At 52.7% G+C, this 20,934-nt stretch overlaps 6 protein-coding genes across 6 annotated transcripts; 2 read left to right on the top strand and 4 right to left on the bottom strand.

The window, feature by feature from the left end:
* Nucleotides 1-45: 45 nt before the first annotated feature.
* Nucleotides 46-3,404, bottom strand: tif32 (putative eukaryotic translation initiation factor 3 subunit EifCa; the record flags this gene model as incomplete). The annotated part of the gene is made up of 4 exons (XM_056957074.1): nucleotides 46-186; nucleotides 234-2,975; nucleotides 3,072-3,296; nucleotides 3,363-3,404. 4 exons carry the CDS (start codon nucleotides 3,402-3,404, stop codon nucleotides 46-48), a joined length of 3,150 nt encoding a protein of 1,049 aa, XP_056811408.1.
* A 991-nt stretch (nucleotides 3,405-4,395) lies between these two features.
* Nucleotides 4,396-4,785, top strand: N7506_007782 (guanine nucleotide-binding protein subunit gamma; the record flags this gene model as incomplete). The annotated part of the gene is made up of 2 exons (XM_056957075.1): nucleotides 4,396-4,662; nucleotides 4,723-4,785. The coding sequence occupies 2 exons, from the start codon at nucleotides 4,396-4,398 to the stop codon at nucleotides 4,783-4,785; spliced, it is 330 nt and encodes a 109-aa protein (XP_056811409.1).
* Nucleotides 4,786-5,780: 995 nt separating this feature from the next.
* Nucleotides 5,781-6,528, top strand: N7506_007783 (Rdx family protein; the record flags this gene model as incomplete). The annotated part of the gene is made up of 3 exons (XM_056957076.1): nucleotides 5,781-5,891; nucleotides 6,035-6,206; nucleotides 6,332-6,528. The coding sequence occupies 3 exons, from the start codon at nucleotides 5,781-5,783 to the stop codon at nucleotides 6,526-6,528; spliced, it is 480 nt and encodes a 159-aa protein (XP_056811410.1).
* Nucleotides 6,529-7,460: 932 nt separating this feature from the next.
* Nucleotides 7,461-10,504, bottom strand: pdeB (3',5'-cyclic-nucleotide phosphodiesterase PDE2; the record flags this gene model as incomplete). The annotated part of the gene is made up of 2 exons (XM_056957077.1): nucleotides 7,461-10,267; nucleotides 10,324-10,504. 2 exons carry the CDS (start codon nucleotides 10,502-10,504, stop codon nucleotides 7,461-7,463), a joined length of 2,988 nt encoding a protein of 995 aa, XP_056811411.1.
* A 1,574-nt stretch (nucleotides 10,505-12,078) lies between these two features.
* On the bottom strand, nucleotides 12,079-13,379 carry N7506_007785 (NAD(P)H-quinone oxidoreductase; the record flags this gene model as incomplete). Its single annotated transcript, XM_056957078.1, has 3 exons — nucleotides 12,079-12,702; nucleotides 12,779-13,137; nucleotides 13,355-13,379. The coding sequence occupies 3 exons, from the start codon at nucleotides 13,377-13,379 to the stop codon at nucleotides 12,079-12,081; spliced, it is 1,008 nt and encodes a 335-aa protein (XP_056811412.1).
* An 815-nt stretch (nucleotides 13,380-14,194) lies between these two features.
* Nucleotides 14,195-19,101, bottom strand: N7506_007786 (DNA-binding E3 ubiquitin-protein ligase SNT2; the record flags this gene model as incomplete). The annotated part of the gene is made up of 2 exons (XM_056957079.1): nucleotides 14,195-18,480; nucleotides 18,543-19,101. The coding sequence occupies 2 exons, from the start codon at nucleotides 19,099-19,101 to the stop codon at nucleotides 14,195-14,197; spliced, it is 4,845 nt and encodes a 1,614-aa protein (XP_056811413.1).
* Between the last annotated feature and the right edge of the window lie 1,833 nt (nucleotides 19,102-20,934).

The following is a 20,934-nucleotide window of genomic DNA, read 5'->3' on the forward strand; positions in this document are numbered from 1 at the left end:
TTTTTGAATGGGAAAATCATAGCTATAAACTCGTGACCCGGTCGTTTACGACTGCTGCTTCCACTTGGGAACCCACTTGCCGCCAGAGGCAGGCTTGGATTCCTCGGAGTTGGAGGCGGCAGGGGGCTGGGAAGCGGGCTCACGGGCTTGACGGGGAGCCCAGCGCTCAGTGGGGGCTTCGCGGGGCTCACCGCGGGGTTCGCGAGGGGCCCAGCGCTCGGTGGGAGCCTCACGGGGGGCAGGGGGGAGGAGGGGCGGATCCAGAGGCACCGGAGGCACCGGCGCGCAAGTGGGGGAGGAACGTATCCACCACCGATCTTGCGAGCAGGGGCGGGCTCCTCGCGGGCGGGGGCGGGAGCGGCTTCACCACCGGCTTCCTTGGCGGCTTGACGGTCTCTCCAGGTTGAGGGGGCACCACCGGTACGGGAGGCGAGGTTGAGTCTGGGGCGTTCGCTGCTTTCTCCGAATCCACCCTTGCGAGCAGCAAGACGGGCTTCGGCCTCCTCCTCTCGCTGTCGCTGCTTGATGGCCATCTCGTCCATTTTACTATTTGCATTGTTAGCGGGATCGATTGTGATAATAGAGCAGGGGAATACTAACGATCGCTCTTCGTCGCGCTTGGCCTTCTCCTCGATGAGGATACGACGGCGCTCCTCCTCACGGGCAGTGCGTTCTTGTTCTTCGCGCTGCTGGCGCTCCTCTTCCTCCCGTTGCTGACGCTCGTGCTCTTCGCGCTCTTCCTTCTCGCGGCGGCGGCGCTCCTGGACATCCTTGATGCGCTGCTTCTTCTTGGCCTCGAAGTCACGCTCGGCAGCCTTGCGGCGCTTCTCGAACTCCTCGTGACGCTTCTCGGAAACCTCCTTGCGGAACTGGGAGAAGGGAGAGATCATACGACCGAGACGGGTCTTGAGGGCGACAGCCTCAACGTGCTTCTCCTTGTGCTCCGCGAGGAACATAGCGTTGTGCTTCTCGTAAAGCTCACGGTCAACCTTCTTCTGGGCCTCGTAGTCAGCAGAGACGTGCTTCAATTCCTCGCGACGGAAGGCACGCTCCAAGTGATCGATACGCTTGGCGGTTGTGCGGACGCGGTCGTTCAATTCGTTCTTCTCCTTCTCGAGCTGGGCCAGCTTCATAGCACGCAGGCGGTTGGCATCCAACTCATCAAGATCGAGCTCACTGATATCAATACCCTTGACTCCGGTCTTGAGCTCCTCGATCTGCTTCTTAAGCTCCTCCTGGCGGATGCGATCCTGCTCATCCTTGATGCGCTTGAGCTCACGATCACGCTGCTCGTCAGCAAGACGCTGCTTCTCAGCCTCCTGGAGCTGGTGGGCACGCTGGCGCTTGCGGGTCTCCTCCTCGCGCTGCTTGCGCTGCAAAGCATCGGTGGCAGCCTCCTTCTTCTTGTCGATAAGGACGCGGCGAGCCAGAGTCTCCTCGTGCTCCTGGGCGGCACCAGCAAGGGCGCGAGCCTGGGCGGTCTGCTTGGCCTGAATGCGAGCCTCGTTGTACGAGGGGTCAACGTACATGCAAGAGACGTGAAGGGTCTTGGCAAGACGGGCAACCTGGAAGCGGGCAATCTCGGCAGGGGTGTTCTGCAGACGCTGCACGGATCCAGCTTCGCTCTCGGCGGAACCAGCGCCACTGCCAGCGTGCATGGCCTTGGAGGAAGAGAAGATGTCGGAGTCGAAGGTCAGAACGCCCGAGATGTGGTCCACGCGAATGGCGAGGTCACCCTTCTTGCAACCGTTCATGATGAACTTCTCGATCATGGCGGGGGTGATCTGGAAGGGATCGGGGAACTGGGCAAGCTCGTAGACGAACTTGAGCTCAACGGACTCGTAAACCTGGGACAGCTGCTGGAACAGACGGGTGAGGATAACCTGCTGCAGGGGCACGACGTACTTCTCCATCTCGGGATCGGCACCAATCTTGGTCAAGATGGGGGTGATCTTCTTGCAGATAGACAGAGGGTGGAAGTCGACCTCCAGGATGTTGTAGAGCTCACGGATCTCGGGGCGCACGTGGCGGAGCAGACCCTTGTTGAGGGCGTCACGGAACAGAACGGTACGGGTGGGGGAGGTGGCCATGCCGAGAAGGTTAGTAAGACGGGTGTTCTTGTTCTTGCGGGCCTCATCAACATCAACCAGCGCACCGCGGGAGCGGGAAGTGCTGATAACGGGGATGGCCAGAGCACTGAGGAAGACGAAAGAGGCGGCCTTGGACAGGCTCTCCTCGGTGACGGAGGGGTTCTCCTTCTTGGAGCTCTGGCCACTGGCCAGGGCAACGGAGGAGAGACGGAGGAGGTTGTAGTAGCGGTTGTAGGCGGCGGCGTGGAAGAGGTAGTTCTCGCTGACGAGGAAGATGCGGGCCAGCTTCTCGTAGTAGTTGGCCATCATAACGTTCTTGGCGGGGCGCTTGCTGAGGTTCAGCAGAGTGTGGATGTCCTCAATGCTGCGGAAAGCCTCTTGCCAGAGCTCCAACTCAACGGCGACGTTGAGCTGCTGGAAGCGGGTGTCGAGGTGACGCTGCAGGGTGTCGGCATCGCTCAGGTTGATGGCGTGCATCTGCGAAGAGTACTTGGCGGCATTCTGGACGTGGTTGCGGAGCAGCTCGCAGAGACGGCGGAACTCGGTCTTGCGGGTGAACTTCTGGCAGAACTTGAAAGCCTGCAGAGCGGTCGACTGGTACATAATCTCAAGACGGGCATTGTTCTTGAGGATCTCGAGGACGGTACGGTAAGTCTCCCAGAGGAACTTCAACCAAGGGGTGACAACGGCGCGGTCAGTACGGTCGCGAGACTGCTCACCGGAGACAGTGGCGAGGAGGATGGTCTCGGGGGTCTCGATGGCCTCCAGATCCTCAACGTTGGTGGAGGGAGCGGCGGACTCGAGGGACGACTGGATTTCGTCGGCCTTGGCCTGGGCCTCGGTGACCTTCTGTTCGGCGAGCTCAATGAACTTCTTGAGAACAACCTATCAAGATAATAAGAATCCTAGGTTAGTTGCTGATCGATGATTTGTCTTGACATTTCTGTCTTTTTTTTTTTTTTTTCAATGATCGACACGAACCTCGATGGTGCCAACGTTGGTGTTCTGGGCGATGTTCTTGTACTGGTAAAGACCATCCTTGGCGGCCTTGCCCTTGCGAAGATCGACGGACAGTTCAACGAACAGGAGCATCACCGGCTCCAGAGAGGCGATGGGGCTGTTGCGGGTCCGCTTAGAGGTGACATGTTCGTGGAGGACGGTCAAAGCAGCGGCGGACTGCTCGACGGCGATAAGTTCCTGAGCCCTCTGTAGAAGATATAATCATTAGTATTTGTTGATGGATCGAGTTTGCGACAGCGACGGCGAGCTCACCTTGAGGACGTTCTCAGGCTTGATATGCGGAGGAGGCGGCATGATGGGTGGATGCCCCTTTGGGAGAATAGGTCGATGGGTAAGACTGGGAGATGGAAAAAAGAAAAAAGGTCGGAGGGGCCCAGTGACACACACGGGATGTGTTTGATAATGCGTTATACCTCCACGCGAATCCCGATAACGAGGGGAAGAACACTGTGTGCGTGAAGCAACGAAAATTGGAACCCGCCGCGAGTGTTCCCACTTCGGGCTAAGCGATGGCGATCACGTGTGTGCGCGAAGCAGGTGGTATTCGTATTGAAATTTATGTATCATCGTCAGCTTTAAGCGGGGGAAATCAGCCACCACCCCCGTTATGCCGTTTCATCTCCATTGTATTTATCATCTGTCGGGGACTTTTACCTCTATTTACTCCATACTTTCTGACAGTCTATTGATGATTTATTGAATTCAATCATTATTTTCACTTGTTACAATCAACAGGATCAAGATATTTCTAGTCAAATACTCATCACTCGCAAATGCGACATTGGCTGATCCAGAGACTTGTTGTATCGTAAGATTGGCATCACATCCAGGTGCAGATGTACTCCGTGCTTGAGAGAATACAAAAGTACTCCATAAAGAGTACGGAGTATATCAAATCAATAAGATTGCAATTCTAACCACTCCGAATCCGACTATCACTCTGTACTCCATACCATCTCTACTATTACAATAGTATACCCATACATCCGAAGTGCCGGGAGCTCCGTACAGTACGGGAGTACTCCGTACTTAAACCTCTCCCCCCAGAACGTTACGTGTAAAAAAAGAAACCCACGGACCTGTCTTCTCTTTCTGCCCTCCTAATCATCTCATTCCTTTGTATCAGTTTCCTTTCCGACCTTCTTTATTGTTCCTTTTTTCCCAATTTTTCGGCGTCACGGACCCCTGAAAAACCCGGAGAACCTAATTTCTTTGCGCCCTTGAGCCGATCCAAAATCCCCCCTCTTCCCCCTTTCTCCGACTCTTTCAACCAAATCCAACCACAATGCCTGCCTACGAACTCCGATCCGGTGGCGATGTCAAGAACAAGAAGCAGAGTGTCGCCGACTTGAAATACCGTCGTTTGACCGAGCTCAATGCTCGTCTGAAGGAGGATCTGGACCGTCCCCGGGTCAAGGTCTCCGAGGCTGCTCTCTCGTGCGTCACCTTGCTTCACTTCGTGCTCTCTAGCTCAACCACTTACTCCTCAAACAGCCTCATCAGCTACTGCAATAACACTCGCGACTTCATGGTTCCCTCCGTGTGGGGACAGGTATGCGACCGCTCTCTTTCAATGGCCTGTCGCGCGCGCATCTAACATTTTCTCCTCCAGGTCGATAAGCGCGAGGACCCCTACGCTCCCCAACAGCAGGGAGGTTGCTGCACCGTCATGTAATGCACTCACGACGGAACTTACTCGCCATGATATCAGTCTCTCTCTATCTCCTTTTCCATTTCTTCTTTCCTACTTAATTCCGGACTCCTTCACGAACATCCCCCCCTGGGGACCCGACACTGCGCGCAGACAGTGAAATTATCTTGGCCTGAACGAATCGTCTGCTGGTCCTGCACGAAACCTTCCACGCCAGGGATCTTCTACGACTTCTACTCTGTCTGAGTCGCCTTTTTTGTCTCGGTCCCTTGTCCTCGCAGACAGTGCGCTTGACGACGCGCCTGTTGCACCCTTACCTATTTCATCTTCTCTGGATCGCACCATTCGCACCATTCCCCATTCTCGCTGTGTTTGTTTGGAATCGACCTTTTCTTCATCTTTATTTTCCCCCAATTTTCACTTTCTCCGATGTATCCTCTTGTTACGGGTTCTCTTCAAAAAGTCTCTCACTTCTAGGCGTGAGAGTCGGTTGCCATTCGTGTATCATAGATTCGCATGACCAATACCATACCGATCTAATCGAACCTGCGCCATTTTCTCTTAGCGATCAAAAGGCCTTGTAATTCGCTGGGCTGAAACGACCGGTCAAGATCAGCCAGAGCCATCGTTTGAGCTTTGCATGACTTAAAATTGGCAGGTCATAAGGTACTTTTTTCCTTCTGATCTGCCCACTCCACCTGTACCCAGAGGCAATACTTTGACTTGTATGTAGTATGAAGATTTGGTGCGTAAGCACAGTCACCTCACAATATCCCAAGTGGCCCCTGGAGCCCTGGAGCCCTGGAGCTAGTTGGTTACCTTGCTGAGGTCGCCGTCCCCGCTGACATCATCCACTTGTGCCCCCAGCCATCCCACCTGCGACACCTTCACCTCCGGACTCCGTAGTTGACTCTGAATACTCCGTAACATATCTTTAATTCCAACCTCAGACCCCGCTCTCATCCCAAGCCCAATATTCATACACAATTACAAACTCCCACTCCATTGACCAGCCCACCATGGCCGACCCATCCACCCAAGCAGGAAACACCGTCTTGGAACACATCAACGACCCCCGCATCACAATCAAATACTGCACCCAGTGCCGATGGATGCTCCGCGCCGCATACGTACGTTCTCTTCTGACCTATCACATCCCCACGGCCCCAAGCCTATTTCGTAACGGGGGGCCGGGCGCCAGGCACTGGCCATCCTCTATATGAACTTTAAATACTTTGATATACATATTGAAATGGGACTGACAACATCACAGTTCGCTCAAGAGCTACTCTCGACATTCAGCACTGATTTGGGCGAAGTCGCTCTGGTCCCTATGACTGGTGGTGTATTTACGGTGACGATTAGACACCATGCTGTTGTAGATGGTCAGGCATCGACGCAGGAGAGTATTCTGTGGGATCGGAAGCGGGATGGCGGGTTCCCTGGTATGTCTTGTCTCATGATCTTGATATTTGCCATTGTTATATATCCTTTTGATTATTGGTGTGGATTTTACGCGTGTTTTTCCAGGGTTGTGTTGACCGGCTAACCATGTTCGGTCAATTTATAGAAGTCAAGGCTCTTAAGTCTTTGGTTCGGAATGTTATTGCGCCTGAGAGGGACTTGGGACATACGGATCGGGCATTGAGGGCTCAGCACGGCGGTGGACTGATGAAGGCGCAGCAGGGTGAACAGAAGGAGAAAATGAAGGAAGAGGAGACCAAGGAAGAGGAGACGAAGGGGGCTCCCTGTGAAGACTGTCAATAGGATTGAGTGCGTTTGTTGATGCTGTTTTGAATCTACATAGACCATTTGCTTACATGGAGTTCGATGCTTTTTGTTTTTATACATGATCTGGAAACTACCAGCGAGTCCTTATGGAGTACTTTCATACCTCGTACTCGGATATGATATTCAAATATAACAAAGCCTCACTGTACACATCACATTCATTATCGCATAGAGCGGAAAGTCTACCTAAAAAAGCCCACGTAGGGAGAACACAAACAGAAGAATCAAACGATCATGTAGGAGGGAGAGGATATCCACGGCAATGAAAAAAAAATCAAAGCCCGATTGAAGAAAAAAGCCCGCTCCTTGGAGAAACAACGCCGCCACCGAACTCTAAGAGAGCAGTCCCGAATACCACATGGCTGAGTAAATGGGATGAAAGGAGATGTCAAGAAATGAGAAGATGGGATGAAAGAGAGAGGCAAACATGTTCGTGGTCATCAAAGGAAGAAGAAGAGGAAGAAGAAGAAAAGACGGGGGAGCCCGATGCAGAAAAGTAAAGAACAGATGTACCACCAATGCCAGTATCCGCTGAGAACGAATACAAGATAGAGCGAGACACTATCCTGCAGAGAAGAGAGGGTCAAAACAACATGCAACTCGCCTGGTCTAGTTTGGTATATCCATATCCATATCCAGACATGTTGTGCGTTTGCTTCTGCGTCTGAAACAAACCCAGACGTTCAATAGTAGTTATCATTATCAACTTCGTGGTGTCATGACCAGGAGCGCCAATGCTTTTGGAAAGAGGGTTCCAAAGCGGCTTCTTCAGCTGGTCGAGTCGTGAATTCATGGGACACCCGGATGGGCGTCGACCTCATCTCAGAATGAAACCCGGAGGCCCATGGCAGCATTATACACAGCTGGTGATGGGAAGCCCAGAGGCACCAGCTATAATAAGGAAGAAATCATGTCTCGCCGCGAACATCATGTGAATGATTGCGACGCCTCCAGAAAGCCAAACGAAGACGGCTCCGCTTCTTAGGAAGCTTGCGGCGTTCGCCATGAGAGTCGTCGGTTTGCAGACTTTCATTCCTGCCGCTCTCACCAGTAGTAGTTGACTGGGCTGAGCTTCTGGTCCCATTGGGCACCATTCTTGAAAAGTCTTTACTGGCGCCGTCTTCAGACCGAGATGTACCATGACGGTGGCCATAATGGCGGTCTGGGCTGTAGCGACCTGCAGGTTCGGATACGCCCGACGGGTACGCATCCGCTGTGCTAGGTCGTGTGCTAATGTCGTCCGGTCCCCCAAGGTCACTGTGCGCCGCACTTTCTCCAGAGATTCGCTTCTCGTCGCTACTGTCCACTGCCAAAAAGCTTGTGGCATTAGTCGCCGGAGAAATAGGCGTCATGTTATTACTGTATGTACTCTGTGTCCGAGTGCAGCTGTTGCGGTTCGATCCAGTGCGGGCAGAGGAGCTGTGGTGGGCGTGGTGACGCTGAGACCCGTGAGAAAGAGCTTGGCGGGAGCTGCTCGGTCTATCGGCCTCGGGTGCGTGGTCACGCCCCACCGTTGCCAAAGGAGTACCTGCGTTCGCAGCAGCAGAGTTATATAAAGCGGTCGCCAGGGTAGCCGGGTCATCGTTGGCAGTGGCTGGTTCGGGAACAGGGGTATGAATTTGTGTTCCGACTGACCCACGGGCGGACCTCGCGGCGCCTGGAATAGAGAAGTAAGAGAAATCTGGCATGGCACTCGATGACTTGCGAGAGGGTATTTCGTTGGCTGGGGCAAGGGGAGTTCCAGTAATCTCGATTTGTGGACCGTCAGTGTCTGGTGACACAACCGGTTGGATGGTGTTTTCGTTGTACGGGGCACTATCCGAGCCCACGTCTGTTGATGACCCAGGCGATGTGAGTTGGGCACCCGAACCATTACCATCGCCCGATTCAAAGAGCAATTTCTCGGTGTTGGTAGATCGGGATGCAGGGCTGTAGGATCTAGGCGAGACTGTGATTTCTGCCCGCTTCTCAACTGGCAGACCTTGGTTCTTCAACTGTTCGTTGGAAAGTTCCTGCCACTGAGCCTGATTGCGTCGAATATGATCGGCGGTGAACTGCAATTGGGGCAAGAGATCGGAGATCCCCTCGAAGAGAGGCAGGGCGAATATTGACATGAATCCAATCTGGCCAGTGGCGAGTTTGTAGATGTTTCCAAGCTCCGGGGGTCCACCAAACAGGGCAGTCTCCATCCCTACTTCTCTTTCCATTTCACCCTGGTTGGCAAACTCCTCTTGCAATATCAATGTCCACTTCTCTGCAACCTTCCAGGGCCGTGCCACATTGCTGATGTCGGCACATTTAATCAACAAACCACAGACCAAAGTTTTGTACATATCAACGTCTTGGGGCTTCCAGCCTTCCACGGATTTGCCATTTTCGTAGAATTTCTCTTGGAAGGAGCCCATCCGTTGCATGAATTTCTGGTGCACACCCATATCTGTCGCCAGGATCGAGCTGATGAGAAGTTTGCGCAGCTGCTTATCTTTGAATGCGGAGGGCCAGTGCCGACGAAGGATCTGGGAGAAAGCGGCGCAGTGGAACGCTTCGAGCACGGAATTGTCGTTATAAAGTTGGGCCAAGGGAGCATTCAGCTTGACCAGGAAGAAATTGTTGACACCTGGGTGGCCAACGTCATGACCAATGGCTGAAATGAGGAGAGTGAGAGCGTCGAAGGGCGAGAGGATAGATGCGACGGGGGATTCGGGGACTTCGGCCTGGCCGGCCAATGGGTAAGGAGGTAAAGCGCCAATGTGCAGCAAAAAGCAAAACACAGACTGCAGCACATCGATTGCGTGGCGGAAGTTGTGGTAAAGGACAAAGGAGTTGTATGCGGAGCGACACGCGAGGAGGAATGTCTGCAGTTCGTCAGGCGTTAACCGCCAATTGTCTAACCCGGGCATAGTGAGAGCATGTTGGATGATTTCGCAAGCACCAAACACTAGTTCGTCCTCGGTAAACTCATGCGCTGAAAATTTCCAGCTGCCAACTTGTTCTTTGATATAGGGCTCACGTGCAGGATCAACACTGATTTCAACTTCCTGGAACTCGTGTATAACCTCCTCTGGGTTGCATATTCCTTTCATAAGTTTGGATACCATGGCTTCCCTCAAATAAGAATACGGCTGTTCGTCATGAACTCCCACCCACGAAAGCTTGCGCTGTTTCCTGCGAGCCAGAAAACGGGACATCTCTCTCTGCGCTGCCTTGCGAGTGCGATAGGCATGGACCACGAGTCCTTGAATCCGCGATCGATCGAGTGGGGTGGTCAAGACATCTATAGCGCCGGCATCCAGACACCGCGCAATCTGCTTATGTTCCACGGTAAGGGGTCCTTGGGATCGTGGTGAACTGGTAGGAGCGGCGCCGGAATTCTCGGCGGATGCGTCTGAAACAGGGAGGCGCAGGATGGCGATTGGGATGACCAGGTTGGGGCCTTCTTGAACCTGTATATCATTTGAAACGCCTGACAGTAACGAGAGACCACGTGCCTCGTCAGACTGGGTTGAGAAGGTGAAAGTCCGATGAATGGAGCCTGGCGAGGGAGGGGCATTGTCAGTCCAAGAAGCACGACTGGCTTTTCGGCGCGCCAGGTTCGATTCTTCGCTGCTGAAATCTACATCAAAGAAAGCGAAGATTGGATTACAGTCGCTGCCTGCGCGATCGCTGAGTTCGGCCAGCTTCGTGGCGAAAGAGGATCCATTGTGGCAGAGGTAGACTGTCCGGAAGGGTTAGCACATGATTCTCCCAGGCATCGCAAATTGCAAACCCTACCTTGTCTGCACACCTCCAGAAGCTGCTCTACGTCCGCCTGCAGGGCTTCCGGCTCCTCAGGTGTGACGAATGAGCCCGCTGACGAGACTGTGGATTCGTCTATAGAATTCCTGCGCACCCATCGTTCCGACCGCACTCGGTCGTCGATGAAGACGCCCGAGCATTCTACGCGGTCCACCATGTTATCGGAATGGTAGGCAGCAACCCCAATCAGGCGGTTCTGCCGGAATCACAAGACTAGCAGGAAGTTAATCGGAGAGAGAAAAAGGAAACGAGCCGGTCGGGTCTATGCAGGCTCGCATGTGGCTCGGATCACGAAGTTGGGAAGGTCGGGTCTTCGGAGGAGAGGTCGTGACGAGATCGAAGGCCGAGGGGGCTTTTTTAAAGAGAAAAGGGAGAGGGAAAAAAAGTAGAGCCAGAAAAGACGAGTTGAGGGAGAATGAGATGAAAGAGAAGAAGCACAAGGGAGAGGAAAAAAACGAGCGGCCGGGCGATACGGGAGGGTCAACTCCAGGAGAGTGAAAGGAATGACGACTGGTCGAACAATGGAGTTGTTTCCTGCGGCCGAGTCGCGTTGTGGACTGGAGGTTCCGAGACACCCCCAGAGTCTGGACTGTATGCGCAGACAGAAGGAATCGCAGCGCGCCCACCCCAGAGGATGAGAGCGACACGTGAGGAATGTCGAGGACTGAAAGGGGTTCAATTGTAAGAAAATGTGGAACGTCAGTCCGACATGGCGTAGCGGTGTATCCGAACAAAGAAAAAGGAAAAAAGGGAGGTGAGGAAGAAGTCGAAGCAAAACAGCCAAAGGCCTGGAGGGGCGAACACGGGGAAGGGGCTTCTTTCCTTCTTCCAGAAGGCCTTGGGGCGGGACGGGATGATCCTCAATCTGTACTTTTGCCTATTCTCTTCTTCTCTCTCTCTCTCTCTCTCTTCCCTCTACCATTCGGGCTAATTTACTTCTTTAAAATGAACTGTATACTTATTTCCTAAGTCTTTATATTTGAGTTTCCCTCTCTTTATTTCTCTATATACCACTATTCTTTCTTCTCTTCAGACCTACTGATCGCAACCAGTGGGCCCAATGACGCCTCTCATTTTTTTTTCTTTCTAGAAGGCTGAGGTAAGCGCTTCGGTACCGCTCCAGGGCTATTCCAGGCCCTAATGGCGGAGCTATTTCTATTACGCCCAGTTCGAGTCCCATAGGTGATCAAAACCGTGAATACCGAGCTTTAATTGACCAAAAACTTTCGCTTCTTCTCGTACTCTGTAACCATCAGAAAAGAAAATGTGGACATACACGGGACATTAAGGACCAGCCGTTTGGGCCATTTGGAGCCAAATCGGCCCTTAGTGATCTCATCGCTGTGATTAGCCTCCGCTTATCCACACCTGGGCAAGTCACCTGCAGCACATTCCTGCGGGGCCCAACGCCACTGGGTTAAACTTTGTAGCCTCGACTTCTTGCGAGGTTGCAGTTCCCTGTTCAATTTAGGTATCTGATACTTCATACTTGGACAGTGCATATTCTGCAATATGCGTTATGTAATTTTGCATGGCTAAGAAGTGCGGGTCAACCATGGTTCATTCGCTGATCACGGCCTTTGCCAATCACAGAATGGCAATGATCTTCACTGCATTATACACACACATTGGGCATGTAATTATACTTGGAGCTCTTACATATAGCACTTTATATGTATAGTCAAGTTTCAAAGTACTGGAGTATAAGGTACATCATTCCCCTTCCAAGATTTACTCAAAGACACAAATAATCTTGCCCTTGGTAGTGTTGCTCTCCAGCAAATTGTGTGCCTCCTCAATCTGCTCAAACGGCAACACCTTCTCAATAAATACCTTGAAACTCCCATCCACAAACTTCGGCAACGCATGATCAACAAGCGTATCCCGAAGCTTACCCTGGTACTCCACATCCCGAGACCGAAGTGTACTACCCTCAACCCGCACGCGCTTGAACAGCAAAGGCGCAATGTTCGCTCCGTCAGGCAACTTACCACCGCCCATCAAACCAAGCAGCACCACACGGCCGTCACGAGCCGCGACATCCAAGTCTCCTTGGAAGTAGGGAGCTCCGATAAAGTCAACTGTGAGATTGACACCGCCGGCAGCGACTTTCTGGAGCTCCGACGCCCAGTCTTGGGTCTTGTAGTTGAAAGCCTTGGTCACGCCGAGCTCTTTCTCCAGGAAATCGATCTTCTCTTGGGAACCCGCAGTGGCGTAGATGGCGCTCGCACCGGCCGCCTTGGCGAGCTGGATGCCGGAGATCGAAACTGAGGAGGCACCGGCGTGCCAGAGGACGGATTGTCCGGGTTGGAAGTCACCAATGAGGAACAGAGCCTGGGAGGCTGTAATCCAGGTCTGATATTTGTTAGCAGAGTTCTGTCTATGCGCTGCTTTGAAAAGATAATTGTGGTTCTGGACTGGATGAACTCACCTCGGGGACACCAGCTGCCTCTTCCCAAGAGAGCTCCTTGGGCTTGTGAACCAGCATCTTGGTAGAGACGGCGACATACTCGGCGTAAGCACCACCGTAGGCAAGACCGAAGACTTCGTCTCCGACCTTGAAGTCTTCGTGTCCATCCGGGCCGAAGCTCTCAATGACACCGGAGAACTCAACGCCCATGGTGGCGGGTGCCTGAGGGGGAAGCGGGTAGAGACCCTCCCGCTGCAATAGGTCCATGCGGTTCAGGCCGAAGGCCCGGATCTTGACGATTGCATCTCCTTCTTTAGGAGTGGGCTTGGCAATCTGATCAACGAAGAGATTTGTGGCGGGGCCTTTGCCGCCTTTGATGCCTGCGAAACGTCAGTTTTGGTTTTTTGCAGCCAATTTTACATGGCATGATTGAATTTTTGCGTGATTTATGGTAGTTTATGGTATGATGAGCAGTCGGGTAATGGTGTTATAGTGCCAAGTCCAATGTACAATGTACAATGGTGCATGTCTTTTTGGCAATCATGATATCAGGTGGGGGATCTTCTTCAGCGCACGCGTCACGCCACTTCCACTTACCGATAGCTCGCATGGTATCACTCATTTTGAAATATGTGTACTGTCTTGAAAATACGTGCTTGAGCAAAATTTTGCAGAAGATATTTCTTATATGGTGGGGATCGACTGCTGCAGCTACTGTTACGCTGACCTCATATCATCATTTGTCAGCATATCCCGATTTACCCGTGAACTACTTGTACATCGATGAACACTCCACCACTACCAATTGGGTGCTGTTGTATAATTTACTTCTAGATAACCCTCTGAAGTAGCGGGGATTTTGAACAACAGAGCCCCTGAGGCAAGAACTGAGCAGGGTTGCCCAGGTGTAGGTAGAAGAGGTTTACAAGTACGCAGCCGAATACCTCGGCATGGTCTCAGAGGACCGAAACGGGAAGTTGAAGATGGAACAAAACAAATAGCAATGCTAATCATTTTTCTAGCCGGAAAAAAAATGGGTAATGGGAATATCAATCATCAAGTAGCTCCATGCAAACCATGTTTTTCACCATATCAACCCGCCAGCCACTCCGATAGCAGACTCCACAAAAACTTCCCTGGGTAATCAAAGACGCCGAGAAAGGAAACAAAAGGAACAAAAAAGTCAAAGTAGAGGTAGAAACAAAGCGGCAAGAGACGGCAACCAACAGACGGCAAAACCAGATCTCTTGGGCCAAAGAAAGACAAAGAAGATAAGACATCCAGAGAAACAAGGGACCCGGAGATGGGAGACCTCGTTCTAGAAATGTCGTGGCATGCATATGCAGAAGCAAATAAAACGCAAATAGAAGAAGGGATATAAGGTCACTATCATACAATTCGGTCATGGACACCGAGTCGGAGTTCCTCGTAGTTTCATTATGAGAGAAGGTTCTTCAGCGACGGGCTTGCGCTTGCCCCCGTGCCGGGGGTGCCGGCAGTACCATTGACTCCAGAAGGTCGACCGGTGCTTGGTAATCCACCCATGTGCGAAGGAGGTGTGTCTTCCGGGCGTGTTGGTGGGGTTGGTCCACGGGGATCAAGGCGTGACTGGGCCACTGGGGGCGAGTGTGAAGGGGCCCCGATGCCACGGTCGACAGAGTACATGCGAATGGGTGGGCCACCGTTTAATGCGCTGAGCGAGGTCTGCGGAGAGCGGTTCACAGTCGTTGCCTGGACGATGGGAGGGGAGGCCGAAGCAGCGTATGCGCGCGGTGGAGGCTGTGAAAGGTGCGGTGACCGCGCTGGTACGGGGCCGTAGGGGCTCTGGTGTGTAGCATAGGGCGGCGGGGGTGGAGCTGGTCCTGCGCTGGTATACTGTGGTGGCCCTGCGGGATGAGGGTGGGGGTAGTTGTTCATGTGGTGAGGTGGTGGGGGTGCCGCAGGGTAAGGAGATGGCGACATTCCATTTCGAAGACCATTTTCGGTTGCGGGACGCTGCTCATATGGCCCAGTATACGGTGGGCCCTGGATTCCAGGGTGGGCATGAGATGCGGGCATCGGCCGCCCAAGGACACCACTTGGGGGAGTAGGGTGAGGATGAGGATGCGGGTGGGGCAAGAAGCCATGTCCATGACTAGGCATTCTTGTAGTGGGGACCATTGTACGCTGCGCGGTATAAGGCGAGGGCCGAGGATCAGATGCAGGCTCGGTCACAGGTGGAGGAGGCGCTGGGTTCTTGATATGACACTTGTGGCATTCGTATACCGGGTTTTCAAGATCTCCATTGGGCTGACCAAAGCCAGAGGGGTGATGAACGTGTCCAGACCCATTGGCTATTGTCGGACGAATATCGGGTCGACGTCCGAGGGCCCACCACCTAGGACTGAAACCCGTTGCGCAGCGAACACATTTGCGGTTGGTCTCACTTTCCGGGGAAGCTGGAGGCGGCGCAACCTTGACGTCTGTATCAATGTCCATCGGATCATCAACGGGCTCATCATTCGTAGCCGAGGTTTTGGGGACATCCTTCGCGGGAGGTGGCGCAGTAATACTCGTACTCGTCGAAGTCCGGCGATGGGCAGTATGAGTGCTGGCTTGCGGAGCTCCGACGGAATTTTGCATGTATGCTGCCTTGCGAACGGTCCCAGTGAGAGTGAGATCGGCTTGCTTGTAAGTTTGGGCGAATAGCTGGAGGGCATTCATGCGATCCTGGCCTGTCTGTTCGCCAATTCCATGCAGTGCGTTCGGAACATTATGGGACGGGCAGTAGACAGCAGGAGTAGCCGCTCCAACATCCTCGCCGAGACGAATAGGTCGCACGCTGTCACGACGAGAACTCTTGATGGGAGTAACATCGAAGCCAAACCGGTAATTTGCTTGGAAAGCGCAACCAACATGGAAGTGCGCATTGCATCCAGCAAAGCTGCAAGGCAGACATGCGCCCTTATTCGACTTGCAAATCTTGCATGTCTCGCGCCACCTCTCTTTAGGGATGGAGCCGAAACCTTCGGCGGGTTCAAGCTCCTCTGCATCTCCATACTTCAACTCCGGCGTCCACAAAGTGCACAACACGTGGGCCCAGTTGTTGCCTGCGGTACGCTTCAAGGGCTCTCGAGGACCAACTGGCTTTCCAACAGCCTCTTGCCGCTGGCGATACAGCTTGATAGCCTCAGTGACCATCTCTTTCTCCATGCGCTCCTTCTCCTTATCACGCTCTGTCTTCTTCCGTGCGTTGTTCTTGGTTGTTTCCATGAGATCATGTTCAGTCCACGAGACAGGGCAAAGAACACAAGAGTAGTTTGTGGAGATCGACGGACTGCGATCATTGGAGCACATATCACACAGCCATTTGCTGCTGACGCGCGAGTCTCGCACGCCATAGCAGTTACGATGGACAGTGAGACGACAGTCCCTACATGAAAGATGCTCCTCGCCCGTCGGCTCGACCTGGTTGCAAATCGCACAAGGCAAGGTCTTGGCTTTGGGTGGGTCGGGGACGATGGGCGGAGCTTCAACCGGCTTCTCAGGAGCGGACTTCTTCTTCGGCATGGGCTCGACGGATGTTGCAGTTGAGGTTGCGGGCGTCTCCTTGGTCTTTTTCTTCGTCGGGTCGGCCTTGCCTTCCTGCAAGAGTCGAGGGTTCGCATCGAGTGGTATGCCCATTGAGCTAGCCGTGGCGGCAGTTGCGTTGTTGATCATGAACGGAGTCTCAGTGGCCACAATCAACTGCGCCAACATCTCCTCGTCAATGCGGCGACGCCATGACTTGTTGCCACTACTTGCGATCCTCTTTGCAACCTCGTCCACGTCCTCATACTGAATGCCGTACTTGCGCCATAACAAGGCACAGCGAAGACAGAGCGAGACAGTGAGCATAGGACCCTTGTCCTTCTTATTCTGGGGTTCGGAGGGAATGACGGTACCCGGGGGAACTAAAGGTGCGCGTCTCCACTGCCGTGAACTGCGGGTGGAGCAGAACTTGCAATGGAACCCGCGCTTCTGCACAACAGCTTTCTCAGAGTCAAATGCAGAGTCGTCGTGATCATCAGCAACATCGTCAACCAGTTTGGATGAGATGACGCTGTGGCGACGGACCTCCTTCTTCCCGCGTCTGCCCTCATAAGCACCCCAGATCTTTCGGCCGCTCGGAGTTTTCTTCCACATATAGTAGAACCGCACAATCTGGTAGATCGGAACGGTCTTGACATGCTTCATGATATTGCGCCACTCAGATCCATACTTGGCAACACCCTGTTCAAAGAGCTTGAGTTCGTCTGGTTTGATGTGGGGCTCCTTGAGGTCCTTGTATCTGTTGGTCTTCTTCAGCTTAGCCAAGGCGGCTGGCACGTTGAAACTTTCGGCGTAAAGGATTTGCAGAGCTTTGTCGAGGAAATTAGTACAATGCTTCTCAACTCCGATTCCAGGTGCCAGTTCCTTGGCTTGGCGCATGTAGTCGTCGATGAACTTCTCCCGATCAGCGTCGCTCAAATCTGAGCCAGGTGCGTCTTCTTCGCCCCGAGATGGAATTTGCTCAGAAGAAGGCATTTTGAAAATAGGCTCGGCGGTTCGCGCTTGCTTTCCGGTCTTTTCATTAATCACCACTGGCTCGTCCAGACCACGATGGATGTAGCCTGTCGGCTCGTCTTGCACCCACTTCGGTCGGTTGGCCCTTTCGTGCTTGGCGGCTTCCAGTGCGGCCTGCGCATCCTTAGACTTGCCGTCCTTTTTAGCAACCTTGGCTTTCTTCTTGTCGAGTGGCTTGACGTATTCGATCGGACGGCCCGGCCATGCAGCGACCATCGCCTGGTGTCGCGTTCCTAGACGTGAGCTTGCCCGGGGGTAAATTCTGTCGTCGTAATCAAGAGCGTCCTCCACACGACAATGAATGCCAAGGTACCGGTAGGGCCACATCTTGGCCTGTGCCATCTGCTCCACGGTTTCGGGCTGAGGCATGAAATCCTCCTCGGCTGCAGGGGTGCTGACAGAGGTTCCGTTCGTAGCTCCATTGGCGTGATTATGGGGGTCTTCTTCCTCCTCTTCCTCCATGACAATATCATCGCCATCCACGCGGGGTCCTCCGGTGAGTGGCGTGTTCCGCGCTTCGAGTTTGCGTTCCTGGGCACGACTGCAAGCGGCACAGGCCCAAGCAAAGCCTCGAGCGGGCTTTTTGGTCAGAGCGGGTCGAACACAATGCATGTGATATGTTGAATGGCAAACTGCACAGTCCACCGATTCAGAATTGGCGGCGTACAGGCGACATCGTTTGCAGGTTTTGACGGCACCCGTTAATTCTTTTCCCTTGCCGATCTCAACGAGAATGAATCTCCAGCGTTCATCAAGAACCTTCTTGACATTTGAGGGGACATTAATTATATCTTTAGTGGGAATGACATCGTAGAGGCGATGGATGTACCGGTCGAACATCTTGTCGTACCAGAAGCTGTTTTTCGTTTTCTTGTAAGAATTAATGTCTTCAATCTCGGAAGAATGCCGGATATCACACTTTCCCCGTAGTGAAGAAAGGGGGCATGTGTCGGAGTGCATTGACGCATAGACAAATCGAGTGTCGGGAGAATGGCGCTGAATGTCTCGTGGGCGGTAATACCAGTTCACTCGGAGAGCCTCGATGAAGCCACCGGACTTAGTTTTGGAATGAACAAACTCCATAATTCGCGCTAAATAATACGGCTCACCCGGAGGTTCACAGATGAGATAGACATGATCTACGCAGAGTCAGTTTGTTGCTTTTTTGATTTTAGTAAATTCATTGGCAGAGGTGACAAACCGTTGAGACTGAAGGTGGTACCATCATCGGCTATTAATTGACCATCCTGTAAATAGGGGCCGTGGCTTTCAAAGCTCATCATATTGGTAAAATAATCCGTATCGGAATCGCCGGGGGCGGAAGTGAAGATTTTCTTAGCAACACTACCCGAAGTGGGTGTGGAATTGGGCGTGCTGGCGGGTTGTTTGCGCTTTCTCAGGTTGGACCCATTCGCGTCATCCGGTCTGGCGGAAAACGAAGAGGTGCCTGGAATGGCATCTTTGGCATCTTTGGCGCCGTTGGCAGCGTTAGCCCCATTCACGCCGTTCAAGCTTTTACGTGGCGCCGACGAGGTCTTCTCCTCCGGCGTGGTGCCGTTGGAGCCGTTGACGATGTTGGTGAGTGCTACGCCGCTGTTGCGCTTGGCGGATTTGGACGGCGCGGATTCAGCGTCCATGTCCAGATCACGATCCTCGGCATAATTTGGCCTTGGCGCATTGCGACCTCTCGATCGCGTGCCATAGGTGACGGAGCCATTTGCCGCATCGGCTACTGGCTCCGGAGAGTTGGGGGTGGTCATTGAGAACCGTTAGTCATCCACGGGGGGAGAGAGCAGATGAAGTGTGAGATATAAAAGCCCAGAGTTGCTGTGGCGGTGATTAGTCCACTTCCGAAAACCAAAGTCAATGGAGAGGGAATGTGGAAAGAAGGAATACGGGGGCGGGAAAATGATTAAAAAAGGAATGGCGGATCAAATATACGGGAGAAGTTGCAAAGGGGAAAATCAGAAAAGTGGGAAAGACAAAGAGTGGACCGTGTCAGATCTTATTTCTCTGCAGGGGTGAAGGGCGGACATATCAAGGTGGAAATCTGGGAAACTTAACTTACTCTGAAGATCGAATAGACGCGATATGGGAAAATAATAATGTGTACCAAACAGTACGGAAACGGTAGAGATTAGTCCGGGTTGGGAGAGAGAATTATAAAATGGAATGGGGAAGGGGGAAAGATGATGATGAAGAAGATGAGAGAGAGAGTAGAGAGGGAGAGGGAGAAGAGTGAGAAAAGTGAGAAGAGAGAAGAGAGAGAAGAGAGAGAGAGAGGGCGTGTGGTAGAAGCAGAGAGAGAGACAAGAGGCGATATGTGGAAAGGAAAAAAGCGTCGAGGATCCCGAAGTTGGCCCCTAGTCCCGATATGTTAATATGACGGATAGAGGAAAGCAACTGGCCTTTGGGTCCCCTTGCTCAAATCGATGGGTAATTTTGTTCTACTCGGATTGGAGGAATGCTGGCATGTTCAGGTATATAAGGCGAATGGCATGTTGTGTGAGGTCTGCTTTGGGCTGCAGAATATAAACCCACATCTCTCACTTCTCACTCTAGGAGTCTACGATATTGAAGAAAATTACGAGATACCATAGCATACAGTACCTTTAGAGTTGACTTTGGGTGATTTTTTCCCCGTTCGCCTTGAAACCTGTGCGACCAAACACGGCACTACGGATTCACCGCGAACCTCGTTGATATTTCATGGGGTTTAGGTGGAGCCCGTGTAAGCGCGACTGTCCGGATCTATGAGGATGGGGCTCTACGGAGTATAGTGTGGTGGGGGGGAAGGGTATATATAGCAGAAGAGAAGTGAATGTGAATGACATAGTGAAAGGGAGAGAGAGAAGAAAAAAGAAAAAGAGCCAATTCAGCATGTTCCTATGTAATTTAAACTTCTCCCACCCACTTGGTCCAATGACGATCGAAGCCGTCTAGGCCTGAGCTCCCTTTGGTATAACGTGCCGGTCTACCCCGTTGGGTTCTGCTCGATTTTTGCTACTCCGCGACTCCAACAGCATGGGATCCGCCCTGCTAGATATCCCAACACCACCTGCTGGGTTTCTTGAGGGTCCCCAGGTTGACGTGGATTCAGTTCAGTCCTGGGACGTTAGGCAATATATATAGATGGGCGATCAGACCCCCGCGACGGCAATTTCACAAATATCTCCAAGGTCAGTCGACAACCTTGGACAGTCAGATTGTCTAGCTGGTTATAATTGGGCAGTCTTGGAGAAATGTCCATCAGTTAGTAAACTTGATTGTAGCCTGGAAGTCCCCCGGATGTTCTTACAGCGTATTCAATCTGCGAATTCCGAGCCCGTCGCGCACTCAATCGGGGAAGGGGATATATATCACATTCCAGCTCATTGCATGATCAAGCTTCGTGTCACCGACACTACAAATGTATGGGGAAGAGCATATCCGATCCTGATCCCAACGCACAATGTGGTACGCGCGACTCATGATACAGTCGTTATGACGCCTCCACCCCCCGATCGGGTCTCAGATTCTGTACCTGGTCTCGGGATGTGCACCCAATTTTGGATCCGCATTTGTTTCTAAAATCACCCCCCCGAAATACATGG

This window comes from Penicillium brevicompactum (genome assembly GCF_028827555.1).
Source record: "Penicillium brevicompactum strain IBT 35665 chromosome Unknown utg000005l_segment0_segment0, whole genome shotgun sequence".
Classification (NCBI taxonomy): domain Eukaryota; kingdom Fungi; phylum Ascomycota; class Eurotiomycetes; order Eurotiales; family Aspergillaceae; genus Penicillium; species Penicillium brevicompactum.